General features: G+C 44.5%; 1 protein-coding gene across 6 annotated transcripts; it reads left to right on the top strand.

Annotated features, from left to right (window-relative positions):
- Positions 1-225: 225 nt before the first annotated feature.
- Positions 226-24,424, top strand: sh3tc2 (SH3 domain and tetratricopeptide repeats 2). Of its 6 annotated transcripts, none has more exons than XM_053879524.1 (23): positions 226-284; positions 4,600-4,771; positions 9,930-10,028; positions 11,883-12,014; positions 12,410-12,537; positions 12,604-12,709; positions 12,781-12,924; positions 13,237-13,435; positions 13,508-13,584; positions 14,828-15,023; positions 15,121-15,257; positions 15,349-15,399; positions 15,528-15,832; positions 16,733-16,927; positions 17,730-18,590; positions 19,358-19,578; positions 19,645-19,811; positions 20,763-20,940; positions 21,010-21,160; positions 21,224-21,346; positions 21,471-21,621; positions 21,681-21,877; positions 22,963-24,423. In XM_053879524.1, exons 2-23 carry the CDS (start codon positions 4,729-4,731, stop codon positions 23,428-23,430), a joined length of 4,329 nt encoding a protein of 1,442 aa, XP_053735499.1. In that variant the 5' UTR covers positions 226-284; positions 4,600-4,728; the 3' UTR covers positions 23,431-24,423. The 6 variants fall into 6 exon arrangements, with proteins under 6 accessions (XP_053735499.1, XP_053735501.1, XP_053735498.1 ...); XM_053879526.1 differs by lacking the exon at positions 226-284 and adding an exon at positions 975-1,840; XM_053879523.1 differs by lacking the exon at positions 226-284 and having other exon boundaries at positions 4,428-4,771.
- Positions 24,425-25,900: the final 1,476 nt, after the last annotated feature.

A 25,900-nucleotide genomic window follows, 5' to 3' on the forward strand; every position in this document is an offset into this window, starting at 1 on the left:
TTGCATTGTAACTTTAGTTGTCACTTTTGGGGTGTGATTCGTCCCTCCCCCCTCCCTCTCCGTCTCACCTCCGAGTGATGCTCGCAAGTTAATTAAGGCCCCATTCATTAAACTATAAAACAGTAGAAAGGCGCGCGATCAAATTTCATTTTATTATGAAATTGCAATCGATCGATTCCGTGATTACCCGATCAGTGAGCTTGACAGGTGTGCTTTCATCTTTGGCGGTGGAGTGACGTCACTCTGCTAATGGAAAGCACGCCTGCTCCGCGTCTGAGGAATGTGTAAGTTCGACTCATATTTGACACACTGGCCTGTAAACACGTGAATAGATCCATGTTACGTGGTGCCATTCTGAATCTCTAGTTGCTCAATTAGGTCTATTTATAGCGGTGAACTGCCTCATAGCTAAAACTGCTCTGACAGCGCCCTCTTCTGGAATAACCTGCAAAGTAAACAGTGTAATTGAATTTATATCTGATACACCTGGTTGAAAGCAAACCAACTAAGGTGATTTTAAGCCTTTAGAGACATTAACAGTGCAGTTAGTAATGTTTGACTTGTTTGGCGGGATTGTTGAAGGCAGGTCGCCATCTGCTGGTCGTTAGCCTGAACTGCACACTCTGGACATTCAACAAAGACCTTTCTTTAGATTAAATAATGGCAACCCACTGTGATTCAAAGCTAAACTCAATCGAGATCTAAATAATCCCAAAATAAAATAAGTAAAATCTCATGCTAATGGTTTTGCGAGTCATGTCGGTGACAGTCCAAAATCTCAACCCCCATGTTCAACCACTTTACAGCAAAGGACTATGCTGTCTCTTAGTGACACAACTAAGACGAACGATTTCACTGGGACAACAAAGTCGATCACAGTCACTTTCGATGAGCCACCCGCTCCCCTCCCCCCTCCTTCTCTTGACATCATGGAGCAGGACGCGCTCACTCAGTTCAGGAAGCTGAACCTCCGGGAGGCTGCGGCTCCGGACAGAGTTTCCCCTGGCGTCCAGGAGCATTGTGCTACAGAGCTGGCTCCAGTGTTCATGGACATCTTCAATGCTTCCTTGGTGTCCTGTCATGTTCCTGCCTGCTTTAAGTCCTCCACTATCATTCCTGTTCCCAAGAAGGCCAGGATCACAGGACAGAATGATTACAGACCGGTGGCACTGACGTCTGTGGTCAAGAAGTCCTTTGAGCGCCAGGTTCTCTCTCACCTGAAATCTAGGGTCTCTAGATAGGGTCTCTAGATTTCAGGTGAGAGAGAACCAATCTAGACAGTCGGACCCTCAACATCGGGTCTCCTCAGGGTTGTGTTCTCTCTCCATGGCTCCTCTCGCTGTACACTAACTGCTGCACCTCCAGTCACCAGTCCATGAAGCTGATCAAGTTTGCGGATGACACCACCATCATCGGGCTCATCTCAGATGGAGATGAGTCGTCTTACAGGAGGGAGGTGGAGCGGCTGGTGTCCTGGTGCAGCCACAACAACCTGGAGCTCAATGCCCAGAAGACAGTGGAGATGATCGTGGACTTCAGGAGAGTCACAGTTTCTCCATTCCCTCTCATGTTGGCTGGTTTACCCATTCATATTGTAGACTCCTTCTGCTTCCTGGGAACCACCATCACTGAGGACCTCAAATGGGAGCCAACCATCAGGTCCCTCATTAGGAAGGCCCAGCAGGGAATGTTCTTCTTGAGGCAGCTACAAAAACTACGACTGCCGACGAAGTTGCTGGTGGAGTTCTACACCACCATCATTCTGTCCATCCTCACCTCCTCTATCACCGTCTGGTACAACAGCACCACCTCCAGGGACAAGAGCAGACTGCAGCGCATTGTACGTTCTGCTGAGAAGGTGATCGGTAGCAGACTGCTACCTCTTCAGGACCCAGAGACATGCAGGTCGGATCAGAGCCAACCCTTCTCATCCTGGTCATTCCTCTTCCCTCTGGCAGGAGGCTACGGTCGATCCAGACCAGAACCTCCCATCACAGGAACGGCTTCTTCCCCTCTGCCATCAGACTGTTGAATTCGTGAACAGCCTTTGTTTATTTTATTTTATTTTATTTTATTTTATTCCAAAACACTTTCCTAGTTGATGGATTCCCCACTGACCATGGCAATAAATTTGATTCTGATTCTGATTCTGATCTCGAGGAAGCTCTGAAGGAAACTGGACAATTGCGGGATGTGAGAGGCGTCTCTCCACTTCGACTGCCCCGACTGGTTTAACTCCTTCACAGTCATTCAGAAAACATGTTAAATGCCTCATAAGAGATGGATTTTAATCACGCATGTCCTCTGATTCACTCTTTAGAATCAAGATTTTATCATTTGGAGACTCTTAAGCGAAACTCCAATGACGTTGTTGAGTGTGATGTGAATAGTTAATTGTTGACTGAGCAGGACCATCTTTACGAGTGTTTAAGTCACTGATCTATAGTGAGTGTGGAGCGTCCTCTTATGAGGGTTCTGCTCAGGGCTTTTGTCACCAAACTGATGGGGCAGAAAAACAGGAAGCTGATCTTCCTGTGCAGTCAAGGCAGCAGGGCACGAGTCACAAGGTCAACGCCACACTTGCGTTTTTTTAATTAGCAGTGTTGCCAAACATCTCTGACGTGCTCCTTTGTGGATGAAAGGGTTTCAGGTGTGTTGTCGGTGTTGAAGAGAAAGCTAGCTTGTTAGCAACATTTCCATTCCATTCATTTTACACAGGGGAGAAAGGGAAGAGCGTATTTTATTGCTGTAAGACAATGGAGATAACAAATAATGTGACAAAAAGAAATATACATGACTGAATGAACATTCATTTCAATCTGCTCTTATACAATTACATTTGCATGGCTTGCACTTCTTTACATTACATGCTTCGATATACACTGTATATACATATAATGATAATGGGATATCACGTCAATAATAAAGTGCAATTATCCTAAAATATTTTTAATTTGACATTGAGTCATTCGGCAAAATGCGTCATAATAATACCAGAAATAAATAAGAATTCTAAATATATATGATTTTTCTTTTTTGTTTGTTTTTCTTTCACAAGTAATGCTTTTTGTCCCTCAAAATAAATTCCTCCCTTGTAAGCAGGAAACACCAGTCACCTGGATGTCACTCCAGTTCTATGAGTACAGGCAGAGTCCTTCTGTTCCCAAGATTTATTTACCACTTAAAATATCTTTAATTCTTTACCATTCATATTAAGAATCTTTTAATACAATGAAATAATATATAATTAAATAATAATATTTTAAGCATACAATTTCATGGTGTAACTATACTAAGTCATGCACTTTGAGTTTCCTTTTTCCTTCTGTCATATTGTCTTTTGGTTTGACAGTCCCAAACCTTAGTCACAGGAAAGAAAGAAAGTTTTTTTTTTTTTTTTCACAAGTTGTACATTTCCTAGACAAGGACTAAGATCGAAAATCAAACTTTTAAAAAATATTTTCAAAACACCTATTCAGGGCAATGTCACTTTCAGGATCGTGTTTTGGCTTTTATGTTGTAGCACAGATAGATTTATAGGTTACCATATGGTGGTAACATGACTTGACACACCATAATAAAAATGTTGTTCTTTCTAAAGTACTGGAGAACAAAATTCTGTCACTCTCTGAGCTTTCATGACATTCCCAGGTCTTAACTCTCTGAGTTGACTTTAAAAAAAGTTAATAAAAAATAAATGTAGAATATTGATATATAGTGAATATTTTTTGTGATGAGGTAGCTGCCTAGCTAAGTAATACCACATTTATTTAGTCTCTTCGAGGGTCAGCAGAATCCAGGAGTCATGCTCTTTAATTAGGTCCAAACACAAGAACTGAATTTGTGTTTCAGTGCATCAGCCCATTGTCCGTTCTGATGATCCACATAGTGTTGCTAATGGAGGCTGCTGTGCCTTGTGTTTATCAATCACACCCATCCATGTGTTCACTATCAACAGCACCGATCAGCAGTGTGCTACATTCCTCACTCGTGTTCAAAATCCCTGCCCTTTGTCAGAGCACAAAGCCCAGGACAGGTCGCATGTTCTTCAGCCCACTTCTGCAGCGGAGCCTTTTCATAAAATCATTTTCTGAGTTACTTATTTAACTGAGAGAGGGGTGAAAACAACCGCAAAAAAAAAAACAAGGCCTGCGGGAAAGATAATTAGGTCCATGACCCAGAAAGAGACTCATAAAGTGGTAATCAAAAGTAGAAAGTGCGTCACAAGTCGTGTTTCTTTGGAAGGAATGTGGTCAGGTGATATCACAGGTGTGGACCTCACCATAATACAAACTATGTCATGGGTGCGACGGAGTGAACTGGAAGGACTGGTGTCCCAGAATGAGGAAATCCATTGCACCAAAAGATACTGTCTGTCAAAAAAGTAAGGTCAGTCCAACAGGCTCACGTGCTTCCATCTGACGTGGTGAGGAAGTTTGGGGTTCAGACAGACAGAGAGAGAGAGAATGTACTGTGCACAGAACTTATGGGAGGAGTTTCAGAAAGCCTTCCTCAGCCAGTGGCACGCTGCCTGTGTGAGCTTCTGTTATGCTCGTAGGGATCCAGACACTGACCGTAGAATCAATCTGCCTGTTGCAGTGCCTTCTCCTGTGAGTTTGGACGGACAGACGAGAATGACAGCCGCTCTGGCAGCTGTCATGAGACGCGCCTTCCCAGCTCTGACCAGCACAGACAGATGTGCACACACAGGTAGACACAACTACACACATGAGGACTGAAGTCAGAAGACAGAGTTGGCACCAACAGAGAGGTAAGAGTTGTTTTCCTGCTCTGCTTTCTCAACTTCTGCTTTGCTGATCTGCAAGTTTTGAACGGCCTTCACTTTGACCAGCTTGATTCAGCGACACACTTGACTGCTCATGGATAACATGTACTCCTTCACACTCCAAACTGGTTCTTATCTATGTTACAGAGCAGCACATTAAGATAAGATTGTTGTTTCAAAATGAAGTGGAACAGATGCAGCGGTGCCACCGCGTGGGAATCTCCCCGCAGGGAGCTCTGTCTGCTCCCCACACGCAGGCATTTGAGTTAGCCGACGGGTGTGAGTCTAAAGATAGAGACGTCTCCCCTGTCTCACGTTACTCCGCTAACTTTTAAAGAGCGTAATCCAAAATTGACATCCTCCGATTGTACTTGGACTCAAACCAGCCTGCTGACGTCCAACGCAGCCAGACGCGGCACATGGTTCCTATTAGGTCTGAGCGTTATTGTCACGGACCATCAAGTGTCACAGTTGTTTTGCTGCGGGTTCAGACAGTGTGGAGGCACTTTCAGAGTGAGCTCTTTTTTTTGGGGGAGATCAGAGAGCAAGCAGATTTACTGTATAATTGATATCTCATGCTCTCACTTGTGGGTGTGTGTGACAGAGACACAGCAAAGCAGTGAACTGAAAACTCCCAACTCTTAAAAAAAGACTGAAAAAAGTGGCACAGTGAAAAATATAGTGACATCTGCTGGTGTGGTGGCACATTGCTGTTAACTAATTGGCCATAAAAATGCTAATATCTCATCTGAGCAGATTGAATTTTGTTTAAGGTTGAGCAAAAGTCATCTCCAGGTCTTGACAAATTTCTTTCATCATTGTGAAGGCAGGGCATTTTTACCTGGGCTGCAAGGTTCAGGACTCTTTAAACCATTGTGCCAACACTCCAGGGGCCCATCCCTGCCACGCTCTGAACTCAAGAGCTCGCCAAAGACTTCATTATTCATGTTGGGCACTCATGCTAGAGACATTTCATTCTTGCGTTTTGATGTTTTAACCTGTTTTAACAAAATAAATCACCATCTTTAGAGTGGCTACCTCTCTTTATGGAGCTGCTAGCATCATGCCTACTCAAAGGATAAAACTGAGGCTACCGAAACAATCACTATCATAGTTTCAACCAGCTGTTTCGTCCAAAAGATACATTCACAGAAATCTTTGTATTATTTTCAAACTGTATGAAAACAGATATAAATAATTACAAACTTATATTCTTTTAAAACTGTGGCCATCGAATTGTAGAAATCCTTAACCAAACTAATCACTTTTAACTGGGGGCTCCAACTTTCATGTTTCAGCGAGAGTTTAGCAATAGCTCGGCTTTTATTGCGAGCAGTTGATGGCGCATTTGATCTTTGACAGTATCATCTGTGAGATTAGAGACTATAGCCACGTAAAAAGCTGTCTGAAGTCTATATACTGTGACTGTCTCACAAGACACGTACGTGGCATGCGCTCTCTCGCACACACACAGATTCACACAGACCCTCATAAACAAGATTAAAAAAAAATCATCTGGAACAAATAAAAGCCACTTTAGACAGCAGGATTGCCATTGCATGCAAATGGAAGGGCATGTCTTTGCTTTTCTCTTTTATCTGGTACATAAAGGACAAATATTGTCTAATAATAACCATGAAGTCATACGTTGTGAGTTCAGAAGACTTTTCTAAATCCTTCTAATGCACTTTGATGTGATGTTGTGACGTGTCTTGCTGCAACAGTTCAGATGGAATTGACTGAATGATTCAGAGACTGCAGGGTCTGCTCTATGGTACCAGCACTCCAGGGTCTCATGTAGTTGGATCCAACATCAGTTTTGCTGGGTTAGAGGCGGCTACTCCAAAAACAGTGACCAAGAACCACCACAGTTTTAATGTGAGCCACCCCAGTGATCCGCATCACACTGGCGTCAGGCCTGGTGACAATTTTTCTGCTTTTATTTTCTGCTGCGTGTCATTAGTCAGCCACAGTTGTGTTTTGGCTTGGGTTCCACTGGTGGTGTGACTCGACACTTGTTCTAGTAGACGTATAAGTGTGCCGTCCCTTGGAAAACACTGCTGTAGAAAGACCTCATTTTGCAAGCTTGACCTGGTTTATCAAGTCATCCCCGAGTGATGTTCATGTAATTTGCATGAGTGGTTTTCATTGTTGCCTTTGAGGAAGTTAAACAAGAACACTAAAGGAAGTTGTTACACGGGATTTATTTCATTACGACTGATAGGTCACAGTGCTTCCTTTGAGTTGTTCATGCTTTTATTCTTAACATTTGGCAAGAATTGATTTATACATAAAGGCTTGATTTTGATTGGACGTCTTTGATGTTTTCATCATCCCTGACCGCTGACCTTAAAATGAGTGGACCGACTGCATCTCCCTATTGCATCACTCAACACTCAAGGGTGCTTGACTCTTGGGTTGACTGTTTGAGAGTGGACATGTTGGATGGACGGACAAGAGGAAGTGAGAGCCAGTGAGGTCCATGGAGGTGGGCAGTGAGGACAGGAAGGTGGAGGAGGCAGACCTGCAGCGCCAACCTGCGATGGGGAATTCCATAAGAAGAAGCAGAAGAGAAGCAGTAACAGAACAGACACATTTTACGTCTGAACTTCTCCTTTTCAGTTCCGACTTGCTTGTGTGTTGAGGTTGGCTTGCTCCCGCTCCTCCCACTCCCTCACATCACTGATGTGATTAACCTTTGAAGGTCGTAGGAGGAGTCACTTGTAGCCAGTCCACTGTTTTTACGTCATCAGACCACAGATTGAACACGAAACGCTTGAGAAGATACTTAGCTTTGGGACCAGTGGGCCATCTGTGTGGCCAGTACCAGGCAGAAGAAGAAGATGAAGGCTGCCATTGAGGCTCATGCATGTGATACAGGTAGACACAAAGATACAAGACAGATTCTAGTGGAGAAGAAGTGGATGAGTTAGAACTCTCAGATGTTTTCCTGCACAGTAGTTCCAAACTTACCTTTGAAGCTGTCCCTCCAAAAACCAGCAGCTGGCCCATCAAGTTTTTTCTTTTCATCCTCTTGTGTTCATGCGCTCAGTTTAATTGATTCATGTGAAAGCACTTTGTGAATCTTTGTCATCATCCATTCCAAAACACACATAAAAGCAATCAATAATAGGCTACTGAGATCCACTACACCTTTAAGCTCTTCATCAGATATGTTATACATTTTTTATGAAGTGATTGTCTGAGGGACTATTGTGTGAGTGTGGCTGCCCACCAGCACAAATTGAGTCAGGGATGATAACAAAGGATGTTGTCATGGAAATGGAACTTTAATACACATGAGGTCGCCGCTTCTTTGTCTTCAGCCAACATGCAAAATTGACTCCAAGGTTTCTTTCATGACAAGTTTCATATCGCGTCCATCAGCAGACAAAGTTATGTACACAAGTCAATCCTCTGTCTGTGACCACCCCTGCCTCCTCTTTGACCTTGCTGCCTGTCCCTCGATGGCATTGCCTTACAGTGGATCAGCAGCACATTATCGCATCACCTCACACAAAAGAAAGCCATTGTCTTTGTCACACACATTCTGTGCATATTTTCACTGACCCGGGCACGCACACATCACACAGAGACTGTCTGGCCTAGGCCTGCCCCCTACACACACTCATCCCAGTAGCACTGAGTGCTTTGTGCATTTAAACTGGGCAGCCATGAAGGAGAGAGAGACAGTTAGAGACAGAGTGATAGATCCAGCCTGGAAGAACACATCCAGCACTCTGACCTGGACGGGAAGTGAGGTGCAGGGATAGGGAAGGAAGCTGGGCTCGTACAAAAGAAAGGAAGAGAGTGAGTTGTTGTGAGAGAGGCCTGGGGAGAGCGCTGGGATGGCATTGATCCCAGGGAGCTGCTGCCGCTTCATGGGCCGGATGGCGTCGTGTTGTTGCAGACCTCTGCTCAACTCCTCCTGCTGTGGACCCTTCATCAAAATCTGCCTCTCCTCATTCACAGGTCGGTCCAAGTGCGCCGTCTGCGCCGCCCCGTCATGAGGCTCAGATAGTCACACGCGTAGCTCTAGCAACATGGGTAACTCACTTAGTCATGAAGGTAAAAGGGGCATGACGTGTGTCTTTGTGTTCTACTAGAGATGCATGACTGTGTTGGCTCCAGCGGCCCTGGTGAAGAATGGAGTCTTGTCTGCTGCAGTATAATGTTATTTTGTACTAAGTTGTTCTCCCTTTGTCCTAATTGTGAGTGATGTTATGTCCTGACACAGCATGAAGGAGCAGTGTGTTTGATATCAGACTGTCTGGTGAAAGCAGAAATGAACCTGAAGTAGTCTTGCATTGCAACAATGGCCTATTGGCAGAAAAGACTTCCTGAAAGTGATGCCATTGTGTGTCACAAGTTCATCTAAATGAATCACCAACTTTTGTGGGTCACACAAGTACAGCTTTATAGCGAAACAGTAATATTCTGCGCTTCCAAATAATGACCAAGCAAATCCAATCAGCCATTTAGTTTAGCAATCAATTAGTCTAATATAATAATTCATGTGAGCTTCGGACTAGTGTTTTTCTAACGCTATTCCATGCCATAAAACATACTATGTAATATACATTATTGGCTTTCCGATGGTTATGCATTAGATCTAACGTGAATGAATCACCTGGCACTGTATTGTTATTTCAGGAGAGCAGTCGATCAAAGGTCTGTGATCAGATCATCTCCTTAGACGCTCTAATCTATTGTTGCTGGATGACTGAGCGTGTTAGCAACTCTCTCAGTCACAACACCTGACCTCAAGGACACAAGCCTGAACATGCGCTCATGCTCTTAAGACTAAACCAGATCCGCCCTGAGGTCTTATATATGTGCTTTGGATTGGTTCAAGTGTCTAGTCAAACTTTGACACATGAAAAACACTTTTGCACTCAGACAGGACCTACAGGTGCTAATAACGCTATGAATAAAACTTCAAACATGAGCTGGGTATTGTTGTAGATCTACATGTCTGTTTGTTGTCAGCTCCCAACCCAAACCCCTGATAACAACCCGCACTAACATGCCGTAACATTCACCGTCGACTTATCAGCGTTACTCCCTTCCTCGTGCCACCCAGCATCACCATATTCACATTTTCTGAAGCTAGTAAACCAGGTGTGTTCCTCTTCTTCTGCAGATATCTCCCCTGCTGAGCTTGACGCTCTATGGAGGGAACCCTCTTACACTTTTGGGGGAACCAATGACCACTTTTCAGCCAATGACGTCATGACCGAAGGTATGTTTCGCACTGACCGCTGTGTTGCTTTCTCCGTGGTCTTGAACTGAGGAAGTGTGTGAAGGGACATCCTCCCCAGTCCATGAAACAAACTATACGGGGGAAGCCTGCGAACGGCCTTTCAAGTCTGGTGGTCATCAATCCCACGTTCATGGGTTGTGGCCCTGTTTGTGTGCAACTCTCGTGCCGTTTGACGAATTGTGATGTGTAATTCATGGGGAGAAGAATGTGATTTATATGGATTTGAAAATGATTGAGCGCATCTCGTCCGCCACTTTCCTGGAAAATATTTGGGAGGGGCAGAAACATTGATTCACCATATTGTAGCGGAGCCATTTGTCTTTATTAGGAAAATCTATGGGAGCCAGTTTGAGTTGAAACCGTTGTTCATGATGCTGACGCATTTGCGTGCAACGGCCAAAACACTCGGCTTAAAATGTATGTTTATTAGAGAGCCCACTACTGCTCTTATTTGTTATTTACTTATTTGGTTGTTGGTCTTTCGGTCGTTTATATTGTGTTTGTGGATGTTTACGACGCTATTGAATGCACCATAGTTGTTCCGACGGTACTTGAATGTATCACTGCCGTGTGTGACATGCGGTGCTGTGAAACACTGACTGCTTCGTCTTTACTTCGTTCACCTGTAAATTGTAGGTTTATTGATGTGTGTAAGTGACAGAAGACCTCGTCAACTTATTCAATCCTACTCTGGACAGCTGCCTGCCGCGTTCTTCAACGCGAACACCAACTTCCAAACACCTTGCTCGTATCAGTTGAATTTCCTCGAGACAACCACCACAACTCTCTCCTGTTTAATCTTGATAAATAATACATTAAAATAGACTGAAAATAAAAAAAAAATCCATTGCTGTTCTTCTTGTCAGGTAAGAGCTCAGTCAATGAGTCTGAAAACATCGAGAATGAAAACATGTTGCTTTTTTGTGGTACAGTAAAGTAAAGTAAAAGTTGTTAGTGTCGAAGTGCTTCAAGTATTGACTGCTGCTATTTTGTTATGTTTCTTTTTTTTTAAATTCTTTCAGTGCATTGGTATTTTTAATGATGTAATACACACGATACGTTTTCACTATGATGAATTTTTGTTTTTACTTTTCTCGTCATGTCAATGCTTCTTTTCCTTGGTCATCCCATTATGTTTGGAAATGACCAAAGGTTCTTTCAATGATTCTTTTGAAGGTTATAGTTTATTCCTCAAAATAAAAATATCTTCTGTTATATATATATATATATATATATATATAATTTTTAAGCCACAAAATTTAGGTTTCCTTTAAGATTCTTTTTCTTCTGTCCTGACGGCCCCTAAGGAAGTTTAACTGATCTGTCAATATAAATAGTGGATCCAATGTTTTAATGTTCAAAGTCCCTGGACTTAAATTTGACAAGAACAACTGGATCAGATGACATTTTCAGCGATATCCCATCATTGTGTTTTTGTTGTTGGTCATGTGGCGCAGCCTTGATGACCATTGTGATAACAGTTTCAACTTAACACACCTTTATCTGTCACAGAGGTTTTATGAGCCAAAGGTTTGTTTTTTTTCTGTATTCACTGATGCAATAAGGGTGTCTTCACCTCTGACCATTCTGTGTTTGTGTCTCCAAACCAGTCATTATTGCGACTTAGACTGTAAACCCAATATTTTATTCACACTCCGCCAACGTGGCTTTCTTCCCCAACCGTAGCACCCTGGCTGCACTCTCTTCTTCACCTCCCTTGATCTCTGTCCATCACTCTTGACTTCACTGGAGTCTACATATCACGTATACACATCTGCTAAATGCAGTCTATTATCTAAAAAATGTCAACCCTGATGCATGGTCTCATGCCAGGTGCTGGTGAGGAGGATGGCGGCCCATTGGTGGAGTCAGGTGAGGGTGAGGTGGTGCAGGATAGCTACTGGAAGAGGAAGGAAGCGTTCTTCAGAGGAAGTACTGTGTCACTGGGCGAGAAGTTCTCCTCAGGTAAATGTCTCAAGGAAACACTCCCGGGAACAGCACATATTATTTCATACCTATCTGTACTTGCACTGCTTTATGAATTCATGCATGGTGATGAAGCGCATTGCCCTGCACTGCTCCCCCCTCACTCAGCAGTTTTAGCTGCCTTCACATTCCTTCAGGTTCTTCCTCCCAAATGGGTTTAAATGGCCGTGCTGAGAGTCCAGTAAGAGGCCTAATAGCTTTGTTATTCCTCAGGAGACTGACTTTGTGCTCACATAGCATCTCTCTGAAATATGAGCCTTCATGGCAAATCTTTAATGAACGCTGGAAAGTTTAGTCTGAGCTGCATGTAAGCAATAAACCGCTTCACACTTCCAACAATTAAAGCATTTTCCCCCTCTATCCTTGTGTCTCAGAGATCGTGCTGTTGTTCACTGGGAAGCGGCGCTGCGGCGTGGGTCATGACGTGGCCCTGCAGGAGGCTCTGCGCACCCGACTCAGGGTGGTGGAGAGCAACAGCCAGGATGTCATCCAGCTCTTTAAAGTGAGGAGCTGTGGAAGTACACCATGTCAATGATGTCCAACTGTAGCGCCACTTGTGTCTCCACAGGACCTATCTGCACGTCTGGTGTCGGTCCACGCAGAGAAGGACAGCTTTGTGCTCACTTTCAAGACCGTCGAGGAAATCTGTCGGTTCTCAACCTACCTGGCTCTCGGTGGGTCTGGAGTTGACCGTCAGACTGGCTTCCTGTAAACGTCATTCATCAACTTTCGCTGTGTCCCTCAGGTTTCGTGGCTCGTTGTTTGGAGAATTTCCTGTGTGATCCGTCCATCTGGCTGGACCCTGAACTGCTCCGGGACCTGCAGATCAGTGTGACGGTGGATGAGGAGCACCTGGCCACCATGTACCTTGGACTGTTACTGCAGGAAGGTCAGAACTCTAGGAGTTGATGGAGTGATTTTAGACCCCGATATTCATCAGAATGATTACTCTCTCTATAGAGTCTTAGCTCATAGCGAACACATTGATTTATGTCCACCCAAACATCCCAATTTTCTCCAGAACATTTTCCTCAGGCAGGACTGCAGCGCTGGCAAATACTACATTAAGTTAATAGAGGCAGAGGTATAATAATCCATCACCAACAGTGGCTGGATCAGGCCGCACTAGGCGCAGCACTTTTGATGATCTTCATGCGAATGAAAACATGTTTGCTTGGCAACTAAATCAACCTCTTCACAGGATCCTTTTTTGCCAAGTCTTTAATGAGGAGAGATCGGGATGAGGACGACGAAGACCAGCTCCCGTTTAAAAAGAACGACCTGCTGACAGTGAGGGACACAGGGCAGGACGACACGTGGGAGGGGACGTTGCTGTCCACTGGGCAGCAAGGCCGCGTGCCTGTCAACGCCATGCAGCCGCTGCCGTACCCTTTTTACCAGTGAGTTCATTCCTGAGCAGGAAGAATTGGCTTCATATGATGTGTTGCTTGACTGAGGTGTGTGTTTGTCAGGTGGTTCTTGAGGAAGTACCCGGGCCACGCAGGGTGCTCAGACACCGAGAAGGTGGAAGCGTTTGAACATCATATTGGTAAGCGGTGAAGTTTAATACAATGCTACTTCCTTTTGATAAGTTATCTTCCTCTTTCTTTTGTTCCCGTGGTGCCATGACCTTAATATAAAAGTGAGATTATCATGCAATACTTGCGCTGTGTGGACCTTGTTGTAAAGGTTGCTCCTTCTTCCCCCAGGTAAATTGACTTTCCATTGTTAGTTATCTCCACGTAAAAGCTTATGTTTTCAACGGCCTTGGTTTTAACACTTTTTTATTTTTAACACGTTTTTGTTTTAAATTCCAAAAACATGGTTAGTTGATGACCCAATATCAACTGTCAAATTCAAGGCCTAGGGACTTTATTTTATGTGGCCGGCATGGACTTTACAAGTAATAAAATTCCACACAGATAACGTTGATAGTGTGACCTGTTTGTCTTTCACCGTGAGTGAATGATAAACATCAGCGAGACGTGACACAAAAACAATGGACTCACCTTTCCTTCACAGGCAGAGCCAGACCAAAGCAATCGAAAACAGCGCGTTTTAACTGGATAACAAAACAGACAGGAAGCAACAAATGATTGAAGTAATTACAGTTATTAGAGTTATTTTGTTGTTATTTTGTTTCTTTATTCTGTTTGCCCTTTTTTAAATGAACACCCAAATAATCAATACCAGATCAATGGGTTTCTTTCCTTCAGTCTCTTCATTTAATCCTTTAGTGACCATCAGACATAAACTCCAATCAATTTTGTCCTAATGACAACTCTTCTAATGTCTTTTAACTTTTCTTTTTGAATATTTATAAGTACTTGTCATACACATTGCATCTGGTATTATGAAGTGGGTCATTGCCGAGCCACAGATACTTTATGCCAAAATTAGAATCTGAATCCAAATCAACTTTATTGCTATGGTCAGTGGGATCCCACCAACTAGAAATGTGCTTCAGAATAAAGTGCTGTCAACAAAATAAAATAAAATAAATAAATAACCCACAAACAACAAAGGCTGATCACAGCTTCATCGATCTAACGGCCGAGGGGAAGAAGCTGTTCTTGTGACGGGAGGTTCTGGTCTGGATCGACCGTAGCCTCCTGCCTGAGGGAAGCCTCCATTAACAGACCCTGACATCACATTCCTATTTAATAAGCACGCATTTTGTTTTGCCCACAATCCAGACTCTGTTTAAAATTTAGTTTGACCTTTGGTGACCTCTCCAAGGTCAATGTGTTCAGAAGTCAAGGAACAAATGATGAACTCAGGCTTAATGTCAGTCACAGGCTCGTGTATGTCGTTGGTGGACTACAGCCCACTGGGGCAAGACGAGCTCCAGCTGAGTCAGGGTGACGTGGTGGAGATCCAGGGTCTGCTGGTGCGAGGTCTGGCGGTGTTCATCGGGAAACACACCTCCACAGGACACGCAGGGTTTGTGCACAAGAAGCATGTCAAGCCACTGGACACTTCAATGCTGTGAGTTTTCCTAACCTCATTTACCCTCGATGTCGTGTGTTGTGTTTCGCTTTATGAGTGGACGGTGGACAACGCAGTCTTTGTGCTCCTCTCGCAGAGACAGGCAGTTGGTCTTTGTCACTGAGGAGGAGAAGGCGTCCGTGGCTCGCATGAACCCCTGCAGCTCTGAGCCGAGTGACAGCAGTCTGCTGGAGCGACTCTTTGCCTCAGACATCAGCTCTGTCTACAGAATAGGTAAAGGTCAAGTCAGGAACAGCGGTGTTTTTGTGGAGAGGCGCACACAGTTTAAACCACACTCCCCCATCTTTGACCTTGTTGTTCACAGATAGACTGGATGAGTCGGACTTCATGTACATCAGGAATCGGCCCAAACACGGTAAGAAAGAAATGACTCCAGTTCATGTCTCACTTGTCATGTGAGAGTCAAATAAGTCTTAATTCTAAAATGAATGTTTCAAAGCATGAATTTGATAAAAGCTGTTATTAAAATTGTCCAATTTATAGATCACAAGGTCCTGGCAAGTGCTCGCCAAAGCCTGATATCCGAGAGGAGTGGAGGAACGCCGCCTCTTCAGTCCTCTCCTCGCCACTCGCTCTCACAGTCCTCCCCGCGACTCTCCATCTACCATTCCCAGAATCCTTTGCCACAAGACGGTCAACGTTTGTCTTTCACTGTGGACGACACTTTCAGAGAACTGGACGAGTTCCAGGAAGACCCGCCTCTCTTTTTGGAGGACAACAGCTGGGAGGGAGACGAGTCGGAGCTCAGTGACCCCACGCTGAGTTTTCTGAACCATGACCACTTCCAGGTCAGAAACCAGCATATAAACATCTAAAATATAGTTCTCAATATGGTATAGCATATCATCATTATTTTTTTTAAATGGAGCCTAAATAAGAGAGATGCAGGATAAAAAGTTAATTATTAAGAGGAACTATTTCAACTGGACATATAAGTCAGGTTAATAACTATAAAGAAGAATGGAAAAATGTTTGCAGCATGCTATAGTACATTATTGGAGATGAGTATGGAATTTATAATGATAATAGTATTAGTGGAATACAAAGTAAGATATGATTCTGATACACATGTCAATGCATTTGTAATATATAGCATTATTTTTCTGTACACCTGATCGTATAAAGAGAAAATGGTAATTCAACAAAGCCAAACAATGTCAAATATCCAAAATAAAGGTTGCTAAAAAATGGAGTTACCTGGAAAAATGATTCTCTAACTTATTTTTTTAAATGTTCAGTCAGTTAAAAATATATTAGAATGAATTATTATTATTATTATAACAAGTCATCTTCAGAGGAGTAAGAACTAAATCTTAAGTTGATACACACTGACTGTGATTTTGATTTATTCCGTTGACGTACGTGACGTAGACGGAAGGGGGAGGTCCATGAATGCGGAGAAACTCTGTAGACCACAGTTTTCTCATATCAAAACATGTGTTGTATTAATTTGATATAATTTCATTAGCATATGGTCATATTTTATTCGCCCCAAACTCAATAAAATCCAGTAAAACACACTACACAAGCCTGCGCTGCAGGGAGCATACAGGAAATGGTAAAAAGCTGGTCGAGTCAAAGTCAAATGTTCTCCTATTGAAACAGCGTCAATAGGTATTTGTTTTAGTTTGGTTGATTAAAAGGTTCCACAGGAACATTTCCATCAGCTTTATTTGTACTTCACCCAGGAGGACTTCCTGCCCCTCTATGACCTCCAGTGCTCCTTCCTGTGGGCGACCTTCAGCGGGCAGAGTGAGACTGAGCTGTCGGGTCACCTGGAAAGTGTCAGGGAGTGTGCCAAGCGTCTGGGCATGAAGTGGGCTCATCGACGGGCCTGCTTCCTCCTGGGACGCCTCTGTGCCAGGAAGCTCAAACTCTCCCAGGTCTGTTCTTCGTCTGACACCTTTTACTGTGTTTTATTCCTCCCTGAAGAGACGACGCTTGTGAGGACCAGATAAAACACCGCTGACAAAATAATGTATCGATCAAGGATGTCGTAAACCTGATTTGTGTTATTTTTATTGGCACGGTTTATTGAAAGAACAATAAAGAAACACTGACGTCCATTCATTGATATCGCATAAAAGACTCCAACAATGCCATTAAAAATTATTATTCTGTCATCTTAAGTGGTTGCTATAAATATTTGAGGCGCGAAAATTAAGGAATACAATTATCCACTTTTAGTGACGTAAAGTTGTTCAACATCCCTCGTAAAATGATGATAGTATTTTGATGTTTTAATGCTCAGTTTGAGCTACAATTTTTATTCGTCTTGTTAATCATAGCAATTCATTTTGAAAAAAAAATATTGGAATAGAAAATGTATTTTTTTTGTTTATATATTTTGAAACATGGTGTATTTTATTGCTGTTATGCAAATGACACCACAGAAATAAGCATTACAGGCTCACACTTACAGCTATAGTTTTTAAAAATGTGCTTATTTTGCTTGTTTTTAGGATTTGAAATCTTATTGTCAGTACATTTTTGCATCTTTGAAGCTTTACGTTTCAGTAGCAAAGCCTTTTTATTATTTGAAGTAGATCTTATAGCTGAGAAACCTTGGTAAAGTCAGAATAATACTTATTTTTTGCAACCAAAATTTGGACATATGAATAAATATAATTCACAAAATGAGTCACTGAATTTCTTCGTTTTTTTCTTTTCCTTTGTTTCATTCAGGCCCGGGTTTACTACGAGGAGGCTCTGAGTGTGCGGGTGGACGGTTTCTCAGACACGCCGCTCCTCACCGCACTGCTCACCAACCTCACCTCCGTGTACCTGAAGCAGCGGATGAGCGAGAAGCTTCCTCAGACGGTGGAGAAGGCCTCTGCTCTGCTCCTCTGCCTCCCGTCTCACAGCTTCACTTCCTCAGACGAGGGGGAGCTCCTCAAGCTTCTCCTGAGACGATCCGTGGTCCTAGGGGATAAACACCTGGAGGCTCGTGTCTGCTTCCTCCTCTCCAGCCTCTATCTGCTCCTCAAGAAAACAGACGATGCTCTCCCTTTCGTTGAGCGGCTCCAGTTCCTGTCGGTGTCCTTTTCTGCCACTGAGGGCCTTCCAATAGCTCCGGTGGACCTCAACTGGCTCTTGACTTTGCTCTATCATCGGAAGTACATGCCTTACTTGGCTTTGGCCTCCCTGAGTCTGGACTCCAGGCGAGATCACTCCATCCAAGACGCCTTCCTGAAGATTGAGTTGTTCCTCAGGAACTCTGTCCGTCTGAACCCGCGGTGGAAAGAAGGAACCTCGCTGCTGCCGGCCCAGATTGTGGTTTACCTTCAGCAGGCGTTGGCCATCGCTGAACAGGGTCAGGACCTGAAGACCCAGCGGGACTTGTGTCTGGGTCTTGCGTCAGTCTACCAGCAATATGATGCACTGGACAAGGCGGTGCGCTGCGCTCAACAGGCAGTGGAGACTGGAGGACACATCAATGAGGAGGAGGCCTTCGAGGCTGCGGTTCTGCTGGGATGGCTGCTAGTTCTGTCGGACCAGGCGGAGAAAGCTCAAAACATTCTGGAGCCTCTGCTTATCTCACTGCAGGTAAATCAATGTATCGATTCCTTAGCCTGCACTTTTTTCCTTAATGGCATCGCAGGGGACTGAAGTCCATCCCAGCTACCCAGGGCAACAGACAGAGACAGACAATATAAACAGGAAATCAACCACTCATTGTTTGATTCACTATTAATTATTAAACACGAAATGGACGAAATAACTATGTAACAGCTCAGGCTAGTTGAGATGTGACTCAAATAAGCTGATATTAAAGTTTACATTAATTATGGTCATAAGTGTAGATTATAAAAAGTGGAAAGATTTTGTGCAGCTCAAGATTGACTTTTCATATTCATACATGATGAAGAGACATTAACAAGAGATTATTGTGAGGAACTTTCATAAGCACTCCTGTGTTTATTTATACACCATGAATGATTAAGTGTAAAATGAAAAACATCATCAGGGGAGCAAATATTAATGGATTACTTGCTTATTTACTGTTAAGAATAAGCAGTTTTGGTGCTGTTAAGAAAGAACTTTTGTTTCATCATTGTAGCGTGAAATATAGTCACACTTGACAAGATGCTAGTCCATGGTTAACAGCCGGATAAAATGCTGCCACTTATGATTGAGTAGTTTATTTATGGTAATGTATTCCCCAATATAAAGTGTGATCAAATATAGAAATGACCACGAGCTATGGATGAACTTTATGAAAGCCATCTCCAGCTCTCTCAGAATGTGTTCTGTGGATTCATGAACGCTGTTGTTGCTGGATCTGTGCTCACAGAGTGTGAATGTGTTTCCAGGCCACAGACAGCTCCACTCAGCGCGGCGTCATCCACAACCTGCTAGCTCTGTGTCTGAGGCGACAAGGTGCAATCCCGCAGGCCGGCAGTCACCTGCACTCTGCACTGGTCATATCCCGGGAGAGCGGGAACCAGAGGAACCAGGCGCTCGCTCTGGCCAACCTGGGCTGCCTGGCGCTGGATGTGGGGGCGCCTCTGCTGGCCGAGCATTTCTTAGTCAGGTGGGAAACACACTGCAGAGTCACCTTGGCTCCTGCTGGACAATAAAAACTCAATTGTTTCCTCAGGTCGTTGTGCCTTTTTGTTGGGCTCCTGGAGAGCCCCACCGACGAGGAGCACGTCCAGACGTACCTCTGGCTCGGCCGCTGCTACAAGAACAGCAGGAGGAGTCAGAGTGTCCGAGAGTGTTACGAGATGGGGCTGCTCATCGCACTGCACGCCAGAAACCTGCACAGTGGGTCTTTCAAAACACGTCCAGCCACATTCAATTCTTGCGTCCTCAAATATTTTGACTTCTATAACAAAAAATGGTTGAAAAATTATTAATTACTTAATGAACCAACCTTTAATATACACTCAGCAGTCAGTCCTGAAGACAAAGTTTGATGTGAAAACCTGAAAAGTTTAGTTACATTTTGGTGTTGGCTTCATAGACAAGAATACATTTACTTTTTTAGGGTTGTGTTGTTCATTGATTCCTGCTGCTCAGCTGCTTCTTCACCTCTCTTGTGCGAGCCTTTTGAAGGCACTCTGTAGCGCTACTGCCATCTACTGTCCACTGAACGCATTACACTTCGAACCATAAATTTGAAATATATTTCTAAAGTAATTCGCTTTGTGGACATGAGTGCTGATGGACAATATATAAAGTAATGGGATTAAATCAAATGTTAGCTTTATAAATATGTTACACATTTAATTTATTATGTTGAGGATTACATTTTTAAATCAAAGTATGGTTAAATTACAACAGTGTATTAGGGCCACATGAAGAAGGAAAAAAAAAAAAACTAAATGAATATGAGTTTAATCTCGGAATGAACTCGAGATGGTAGTACGATTAAGATGGTCTACCGCGGTGGTCAGCCTCCGATGTTTGTCACAGTGTTTTTTAAAGTAGCTTGCGATTACATGAGTGTCGCAGTTGGTGTGATGTGCTTTCATCCAAACTACAAGATTAAATTCAAACCGCAAGATAAAGCTTGCAGTAAATTCGTTTATTATGTGATTAATCTTGTAAAAAAAAAGCAATTTATTGCAGGTTTAATCTCTTGTACGTAAGTGTCATCTAAAAAAAAAGATTCTAAAATGTTCTTACTGCACTCTAGTGGCCACTTCTTGCTATTGCTCTAATCTACTCATTATTCCTGCACTCTGTTCCCTGTTGTGCTGGTCGTTTCTCCAGGTCAGATGTTGGTGGCGAAGGTCCTGAGTCGCCTCTACAGCGACATGCTGCTCTACGGCCAGAGCATCGTCTACTACGAACACTGTGTGTCGGTGTCCCGGGAGCTGAAGGACAAGAGGCTGGAGGGCGAGTATTTGGAGATCCTCAGCAGCCTCTACCTCTCGCTCAACACTGAGCGGTGCGTTCATTTCTCTCTGCTTTCCTTGGCCTTCCTCGTGAAATGTGATTTCACCAATCTGTGGTGCAGATCTTCTCGGAAATCTCTGGACTACACCAAGCAAAGTCTGCGGATCTCCATCGACCTGGGGAAGAGGGAGGAGGAGTCAGAGACTTGGCTGCAGGTGGGGCGGATTTATTACCTCATACACGAAGACGAGCTTGCCGACATGTACCTGCAGGTGAGTCAGGCGGTCCTCGGAGAGACAGTCTGTGAGAAGTCACAACTTTTCAACCTCCGCCAGGCGGCAGTGAAGACGGCCTTGAGGATGAACGACTCGCACTTTGCCATGAGAATCTATGAAGAAGCTGGAGATGTTTATTTTAAAGGCCAGAGGATCCGGATGTCCTCGCTGCCTTTCTTTCGGGTACGTGTGTGTGTGTGTGTGTGTGTGTGTGTGCGCGTGTGTGTGCGTGTGTGCGTGCGTGCGTGCGTGCGTGCGTGTGTGTGTGAGGGAGCGTGACCTGTTGAAGTGACGGTCGTCTCCTCAGGATGGCAGCCTCCCATTCGCCCGCAGCATCAGGGACATCCACTCGGAGTTCCGCCTGCTGAGCAAGATCTCCGAGCTGCTGATGAACCACACGGAGCTGGAGGAGGCACTGCAGTATGCCTCTCTGGCTGTAGAGGTCGCCAGTCAGACAGGTAAAGCTCTGGTGCTCTCCTGTGCGAACGGTTCCACTCACGTGTGTGGTCGGTCTCAGGCGTGCAGATCAACGAGAGGACGGCGTATCACCGCCTGGCTACCATCTACCACGGCCTGCAGCGCTACGAGCTGGCGGAGAACTACTACCTCAAGTCTCTGTCTCTGTGCCCGGCGCTGATGCAGAGCCCCAAGGAGGCGCGCTACTACACCCGGCTCTACTCCCGGCTCGGCAGCATCACGCTGCACAAGCTCAAGGTACCACCTTTCCTCCACCTTCTTCTCCACCTCGGTTCAGCTCTAGTCTCTCCTCTACACTTGTCCAAACCTTGTGAACTCCGTCTTTTTATTCCAAGATATTTTTGGCCGTTTGAAACCCAATAGAGCTCCCGACTGTCAGTGTTTTACAGCATCCATGTTGCCACTTGCCGACTTCGCCTCTAGGGGCCTGTCCCAGTTCCCACCCTGACACTGGGTTGTAGTAGTAGGTCCCAACACTCCTGAGGCTGAGGGCACCTGCCGTTCATCACCTGAAATGATCCCTTCAAACCACAGTTCCGGAGCTGACTTGAACTCAAGTGGGACGTGTGGACAGAGTCCCAGGACACCGACGTGTGAAGTGAATAACACCACTTAAAAACAACGGGGAGGTTCGAGACGAGTCGTTTCTCCTAGTCTCACACGCCAGTGACCTGAAGGGTCGAGCGTGTCCCACAGCATTGACAACAGAGCATTAATGAGTGCGTTGTTGTTTTTTCCGAACAGTCGGCTGGCATCCAGGCTAACGTTAGCGTCGACACACGTCTGACAGATGTATCACCGAAACTTAGCAGCAAAGCTTCGGCAGAATGCACCTGAGGCCTTGTCAGCAGTCCACTCTCAAATGAAAAGAAAGTTAGCTGAGTGAGAGATCCAGGGTGGAGTTCAGTGTGTGAAACCCAGCGACCTGAGTGTTGTTGGGAGCCATGACTCTGCCTCTGATTTTATATCCTTACTCTGCATAAGGAATTGAAATTGTCTTTCATTGGTGTCACTTTTCTTTCATTGTAGAGATGAGTTTTTATCTGTTCCAGACTCTTGCACTTCATATAAAGAGCTGCCAGTCAGAAAGATTTTTATTTTTATTTTTGGACTCCCTTTCCAACCGTCTCTTCCACAAGAGTCAAGCAGAGGCCGAGGATGATGGGAATCGTGAAATAAATAATAAACTGCTAAAAAGAAAGGAGGAGAGAAGAGCAGCAAGTGTTTCACATGCGTCCAGCGTGAAGCTGTTGGTGTGTGAGCTGGTTGCTGTCGAATGATAAGCTGTGGTGAGAACGTCATTCCTCTCCCTCCGTCCCTAGGATGCAGTGGATGCACTGGGCTACTTCCACTTGGCTCTGGCGGCGGCGGTGCAGGACGGCTCTGAACCGGAGGCCCTGTACGTGATCTACATGAAGCTGGTGGAGATCCACAGCAACCACATCCCTGATGCGGAGCTGTGCCAGCTCTACAGGGACCGAGCCCAGGGTCTGATGAGAGTCCTGGGGGGAGCGGGACACCCTGCTGCTCTGGACCAGGCCGAGGGTAACGGTCATGAAGCGGAGGGCGACAGCAGGAGTGGCCGGAACCTCGATGGCGCCGTGGACGGAGGCAGTGGTCAGAGCAGAAGAGCCGAGCCCTTCCTGGACGCTAGCGGGTCGGAGCCGCCCCTTGACAGCCAGGAGCAGATCTCCGAGTCCAGCACGGACGCATTACACACCGGCCCCCAGGGGGAGCCAAGCGGCAGCAGCTCTGTCAAGGATCCAGTGCTCAAGCGAACACTACTGTAGCACAACACACACGTGATGTTTACATGTCTTTGCACAACACTCGCTCATTATTCTACATTCCAGCCAAAGGTCTGAGTGAAACGAGAGATGATGTCAATAGTGTACATTTATACAGATTTGTTTTGTACAGTAACGTGCAGAGAATCAACCTGTAATTTATTCTGTTTTTAACATATAACGTATGGGTTCCAACGAAAATATTCTATTCAAATGTTTATTAAAAGGTAATTTAACAGTTGCTCCTTGAGGCTGCGATGTCTCCAAACCACCGCAAGAGGGCGCCACTGTGTTGAAAACGAGACGTTGGCCTTGGTTTAAATGATGTGTTGTACGGGTCAATACGTTTGAAGTTGTCAAACTGGGGTTGATCCAGTTGTGTCCCTGACTCAACTCCATGCTCGTGAAGCATGAAAAGATCGCGTCGACGGACGTCATCATCATCATCATCATCAGTGCTTTAACAAATGCAAAAAGAAGTGTTGTTTTTTTTCTTTTCATGAGACAAACATGACTCATCCAAACAGGCTTTCATCAACACAAAGTCCTCGGTGGATTCTGTGGCGAACCAAGGCTGAATAACCGTCCGGTTTTTGATGATAAAACAGCCAGTCAGGCCTCAGCAAGGCCGGTAAGGGTTTATTAATATTCCGCCTTCTGGCTCATAACTGTGCTGGAGAATGAGTCCAATATTATAACTCAATTTAAGCCTGAAAAATGACAGTGTTTACAATTGACACAAAGACGTATAGATCCGCATAAGATTCTGATGGTGGAAGTCTTGTGTTAAAAAAACATCTTAACATTAAAATGAAGTAAAAATCAGCATCTATTGCATGAAAGTTAGAAAAATAGCAATATAATAATCTCAATTTTATAAAGCATGTGATGCAATGTTCTCTATCTATAGTGACCATGTTTTACATTGAAATTGAACTTGCATTTTGTTGATTAACTATTATAAAAAGGAAGAGAAAGCAGTCCGGGGAAATGTTGTGACATTAAAGTGTCTTTTGCTTCTGTTGACCAGTCAGCGCAAAACCTCCACCATTCAGCTTCAGCCCACCAACACAATCCTCCAATTATCCTTCCAAAAAAAAAAAAAAAAAAAAAAAAAAAAAAATCCAGATATGTCAAACCTGTTGGAAACTTTTTTTTTTTTTAATCAGAACTTTGGCTGAGCTGGGTCACACCCAAAATGGAATTATTTGCTCCCATTTCATGCATTTCCTGAACATTTTATCATGCCATGCAAATGTGTCTTATTTAGACTGAGGCGTTTTTCTCATATTATTTTATTTTGGGTGAATTTTATTAATATAACAACAACAACACACTACAGAGATGAAAGAAGACTTTCAGCTGTGAGCAAATGAGAAACCTCCGTTTCCAGAATCTCTCCAACTGGCAGCTGTGTACTTTGCCCTGTTCTCAGTTTCTGTGATGCGGTAATGCTGGTTCTGATTTATCGCTCACCATCATGGCGTCAGTGACGGCAGGAGATCAGCGCACACTCTAGTGGCTTCGACTGGAAATAGCTGTTGACTTCAAACGTTATTTTCTTTATCTCAAATATTTTTGTCGGTTCGACTCCATGCTGTTGTTGATTCAGATTGTGAGATCAGTTTGACTTCCGACTGCTAATGAGGAGAGTGAATAACCGGCGACACTCAAAAGCGAAGCTAAGCTGCTAGCATTGCTCAACAGTCCAAAAAACCTTCATCCTCGTCTGTCATCACTCCGTCGTGCGTGAGGCAGCGGGGTGGCTGCAGGAAACGGGGCGCGAACAATCGCTTATCAGTAAAAACACAACACCCACGCGCCTGTTCGCAGCCGGGTGGCCAAACTCATCGCCCGGTCCTGAAGCAGGCCTCTGAGAGCGGAGCCGTCCCTCAGATGTCGGCCAGCAGCAGGGCAGAGGAATACTACGCAGCGACGCAGCGTTTCCTTTGATCTGGGTTCCCATTTCTGGGTGTTCAGTCGAGATCTTGATGACACGTGGCTGTGAAATAAAAGCAAGGGCCTCATTTGTTCAATTGGGTCACATCACTGAGAGGCTCTTTCTCCCATCACAGGAAGCTAAGACGTCCACTGCTGACCTTGACTTAGCATTTCTTTATCTAAGCAGTTAAAGGGGCTTTTCAGAGATCAAGGAAACGCGGCTCCGTTCAGGCTTCCTTTGAACTGGGATGGCGATGACTCGTCTTCACACTGAAGGCTCATTTATGGTCCCTCTACGAATGAAATCGTACCTGTCTGTATCAAACCGTGTCACCGTCACAGATCACATGCTACCATGCGTTGGTGTTGCTGTTCACCACAGTATCCAGCAGGGGGAGCAACCCAGAGTCAAAACTCCAGAACCAACGTGGCGACTGTGGAGTCAGTGTTGATCATGTAGCTCTTGCACAGAAGAGGAAACGGAGGAAGCGTTGTAGCAGGCGGTGGTCGGTGAGGCCGGTAAATATATGGC

Source organism: Synchiropus splendidus, chromosome 11 (genome assembly GCF_027744825.2).
Source record: "Synchiropus splendidus isolate RoL2022-P1 chromosome 11, RoL_Sspl_1.0, whole genome shotgun sequence".
NCBI lineage: Eukaryota > Metazoa > Chordata > Actinopteri > Syngnathiformes > Callionymidae > Synchiropus > Synchiropus splendidus.

Bases quoted from the DNA above. Each gene is read 5' to 3' on its own strand.
- sh3tc2 (XM_053879521.1), top strand. From the start codon at position 8,635: ATGGCATTGATCCCAGGGAGCTGCTGCCGCTTCATGGGCCGGATGGCG. The intron at 8,759-9,929 runs GTCGGTCCAAGT...CTTCTTCTGCAG, and splicing joins CTGCCTCTCCTCATTCACAG to ATATCTCCCCTGCTGAGCTT. The intron at 19,579-19,644 runs GTGGGAAACACA...TTGTTTCCTCAG, and splicing joins GCCGAGCATTTCTTAGTCAG to GTCGTTGTGCCTTTTTGTTG.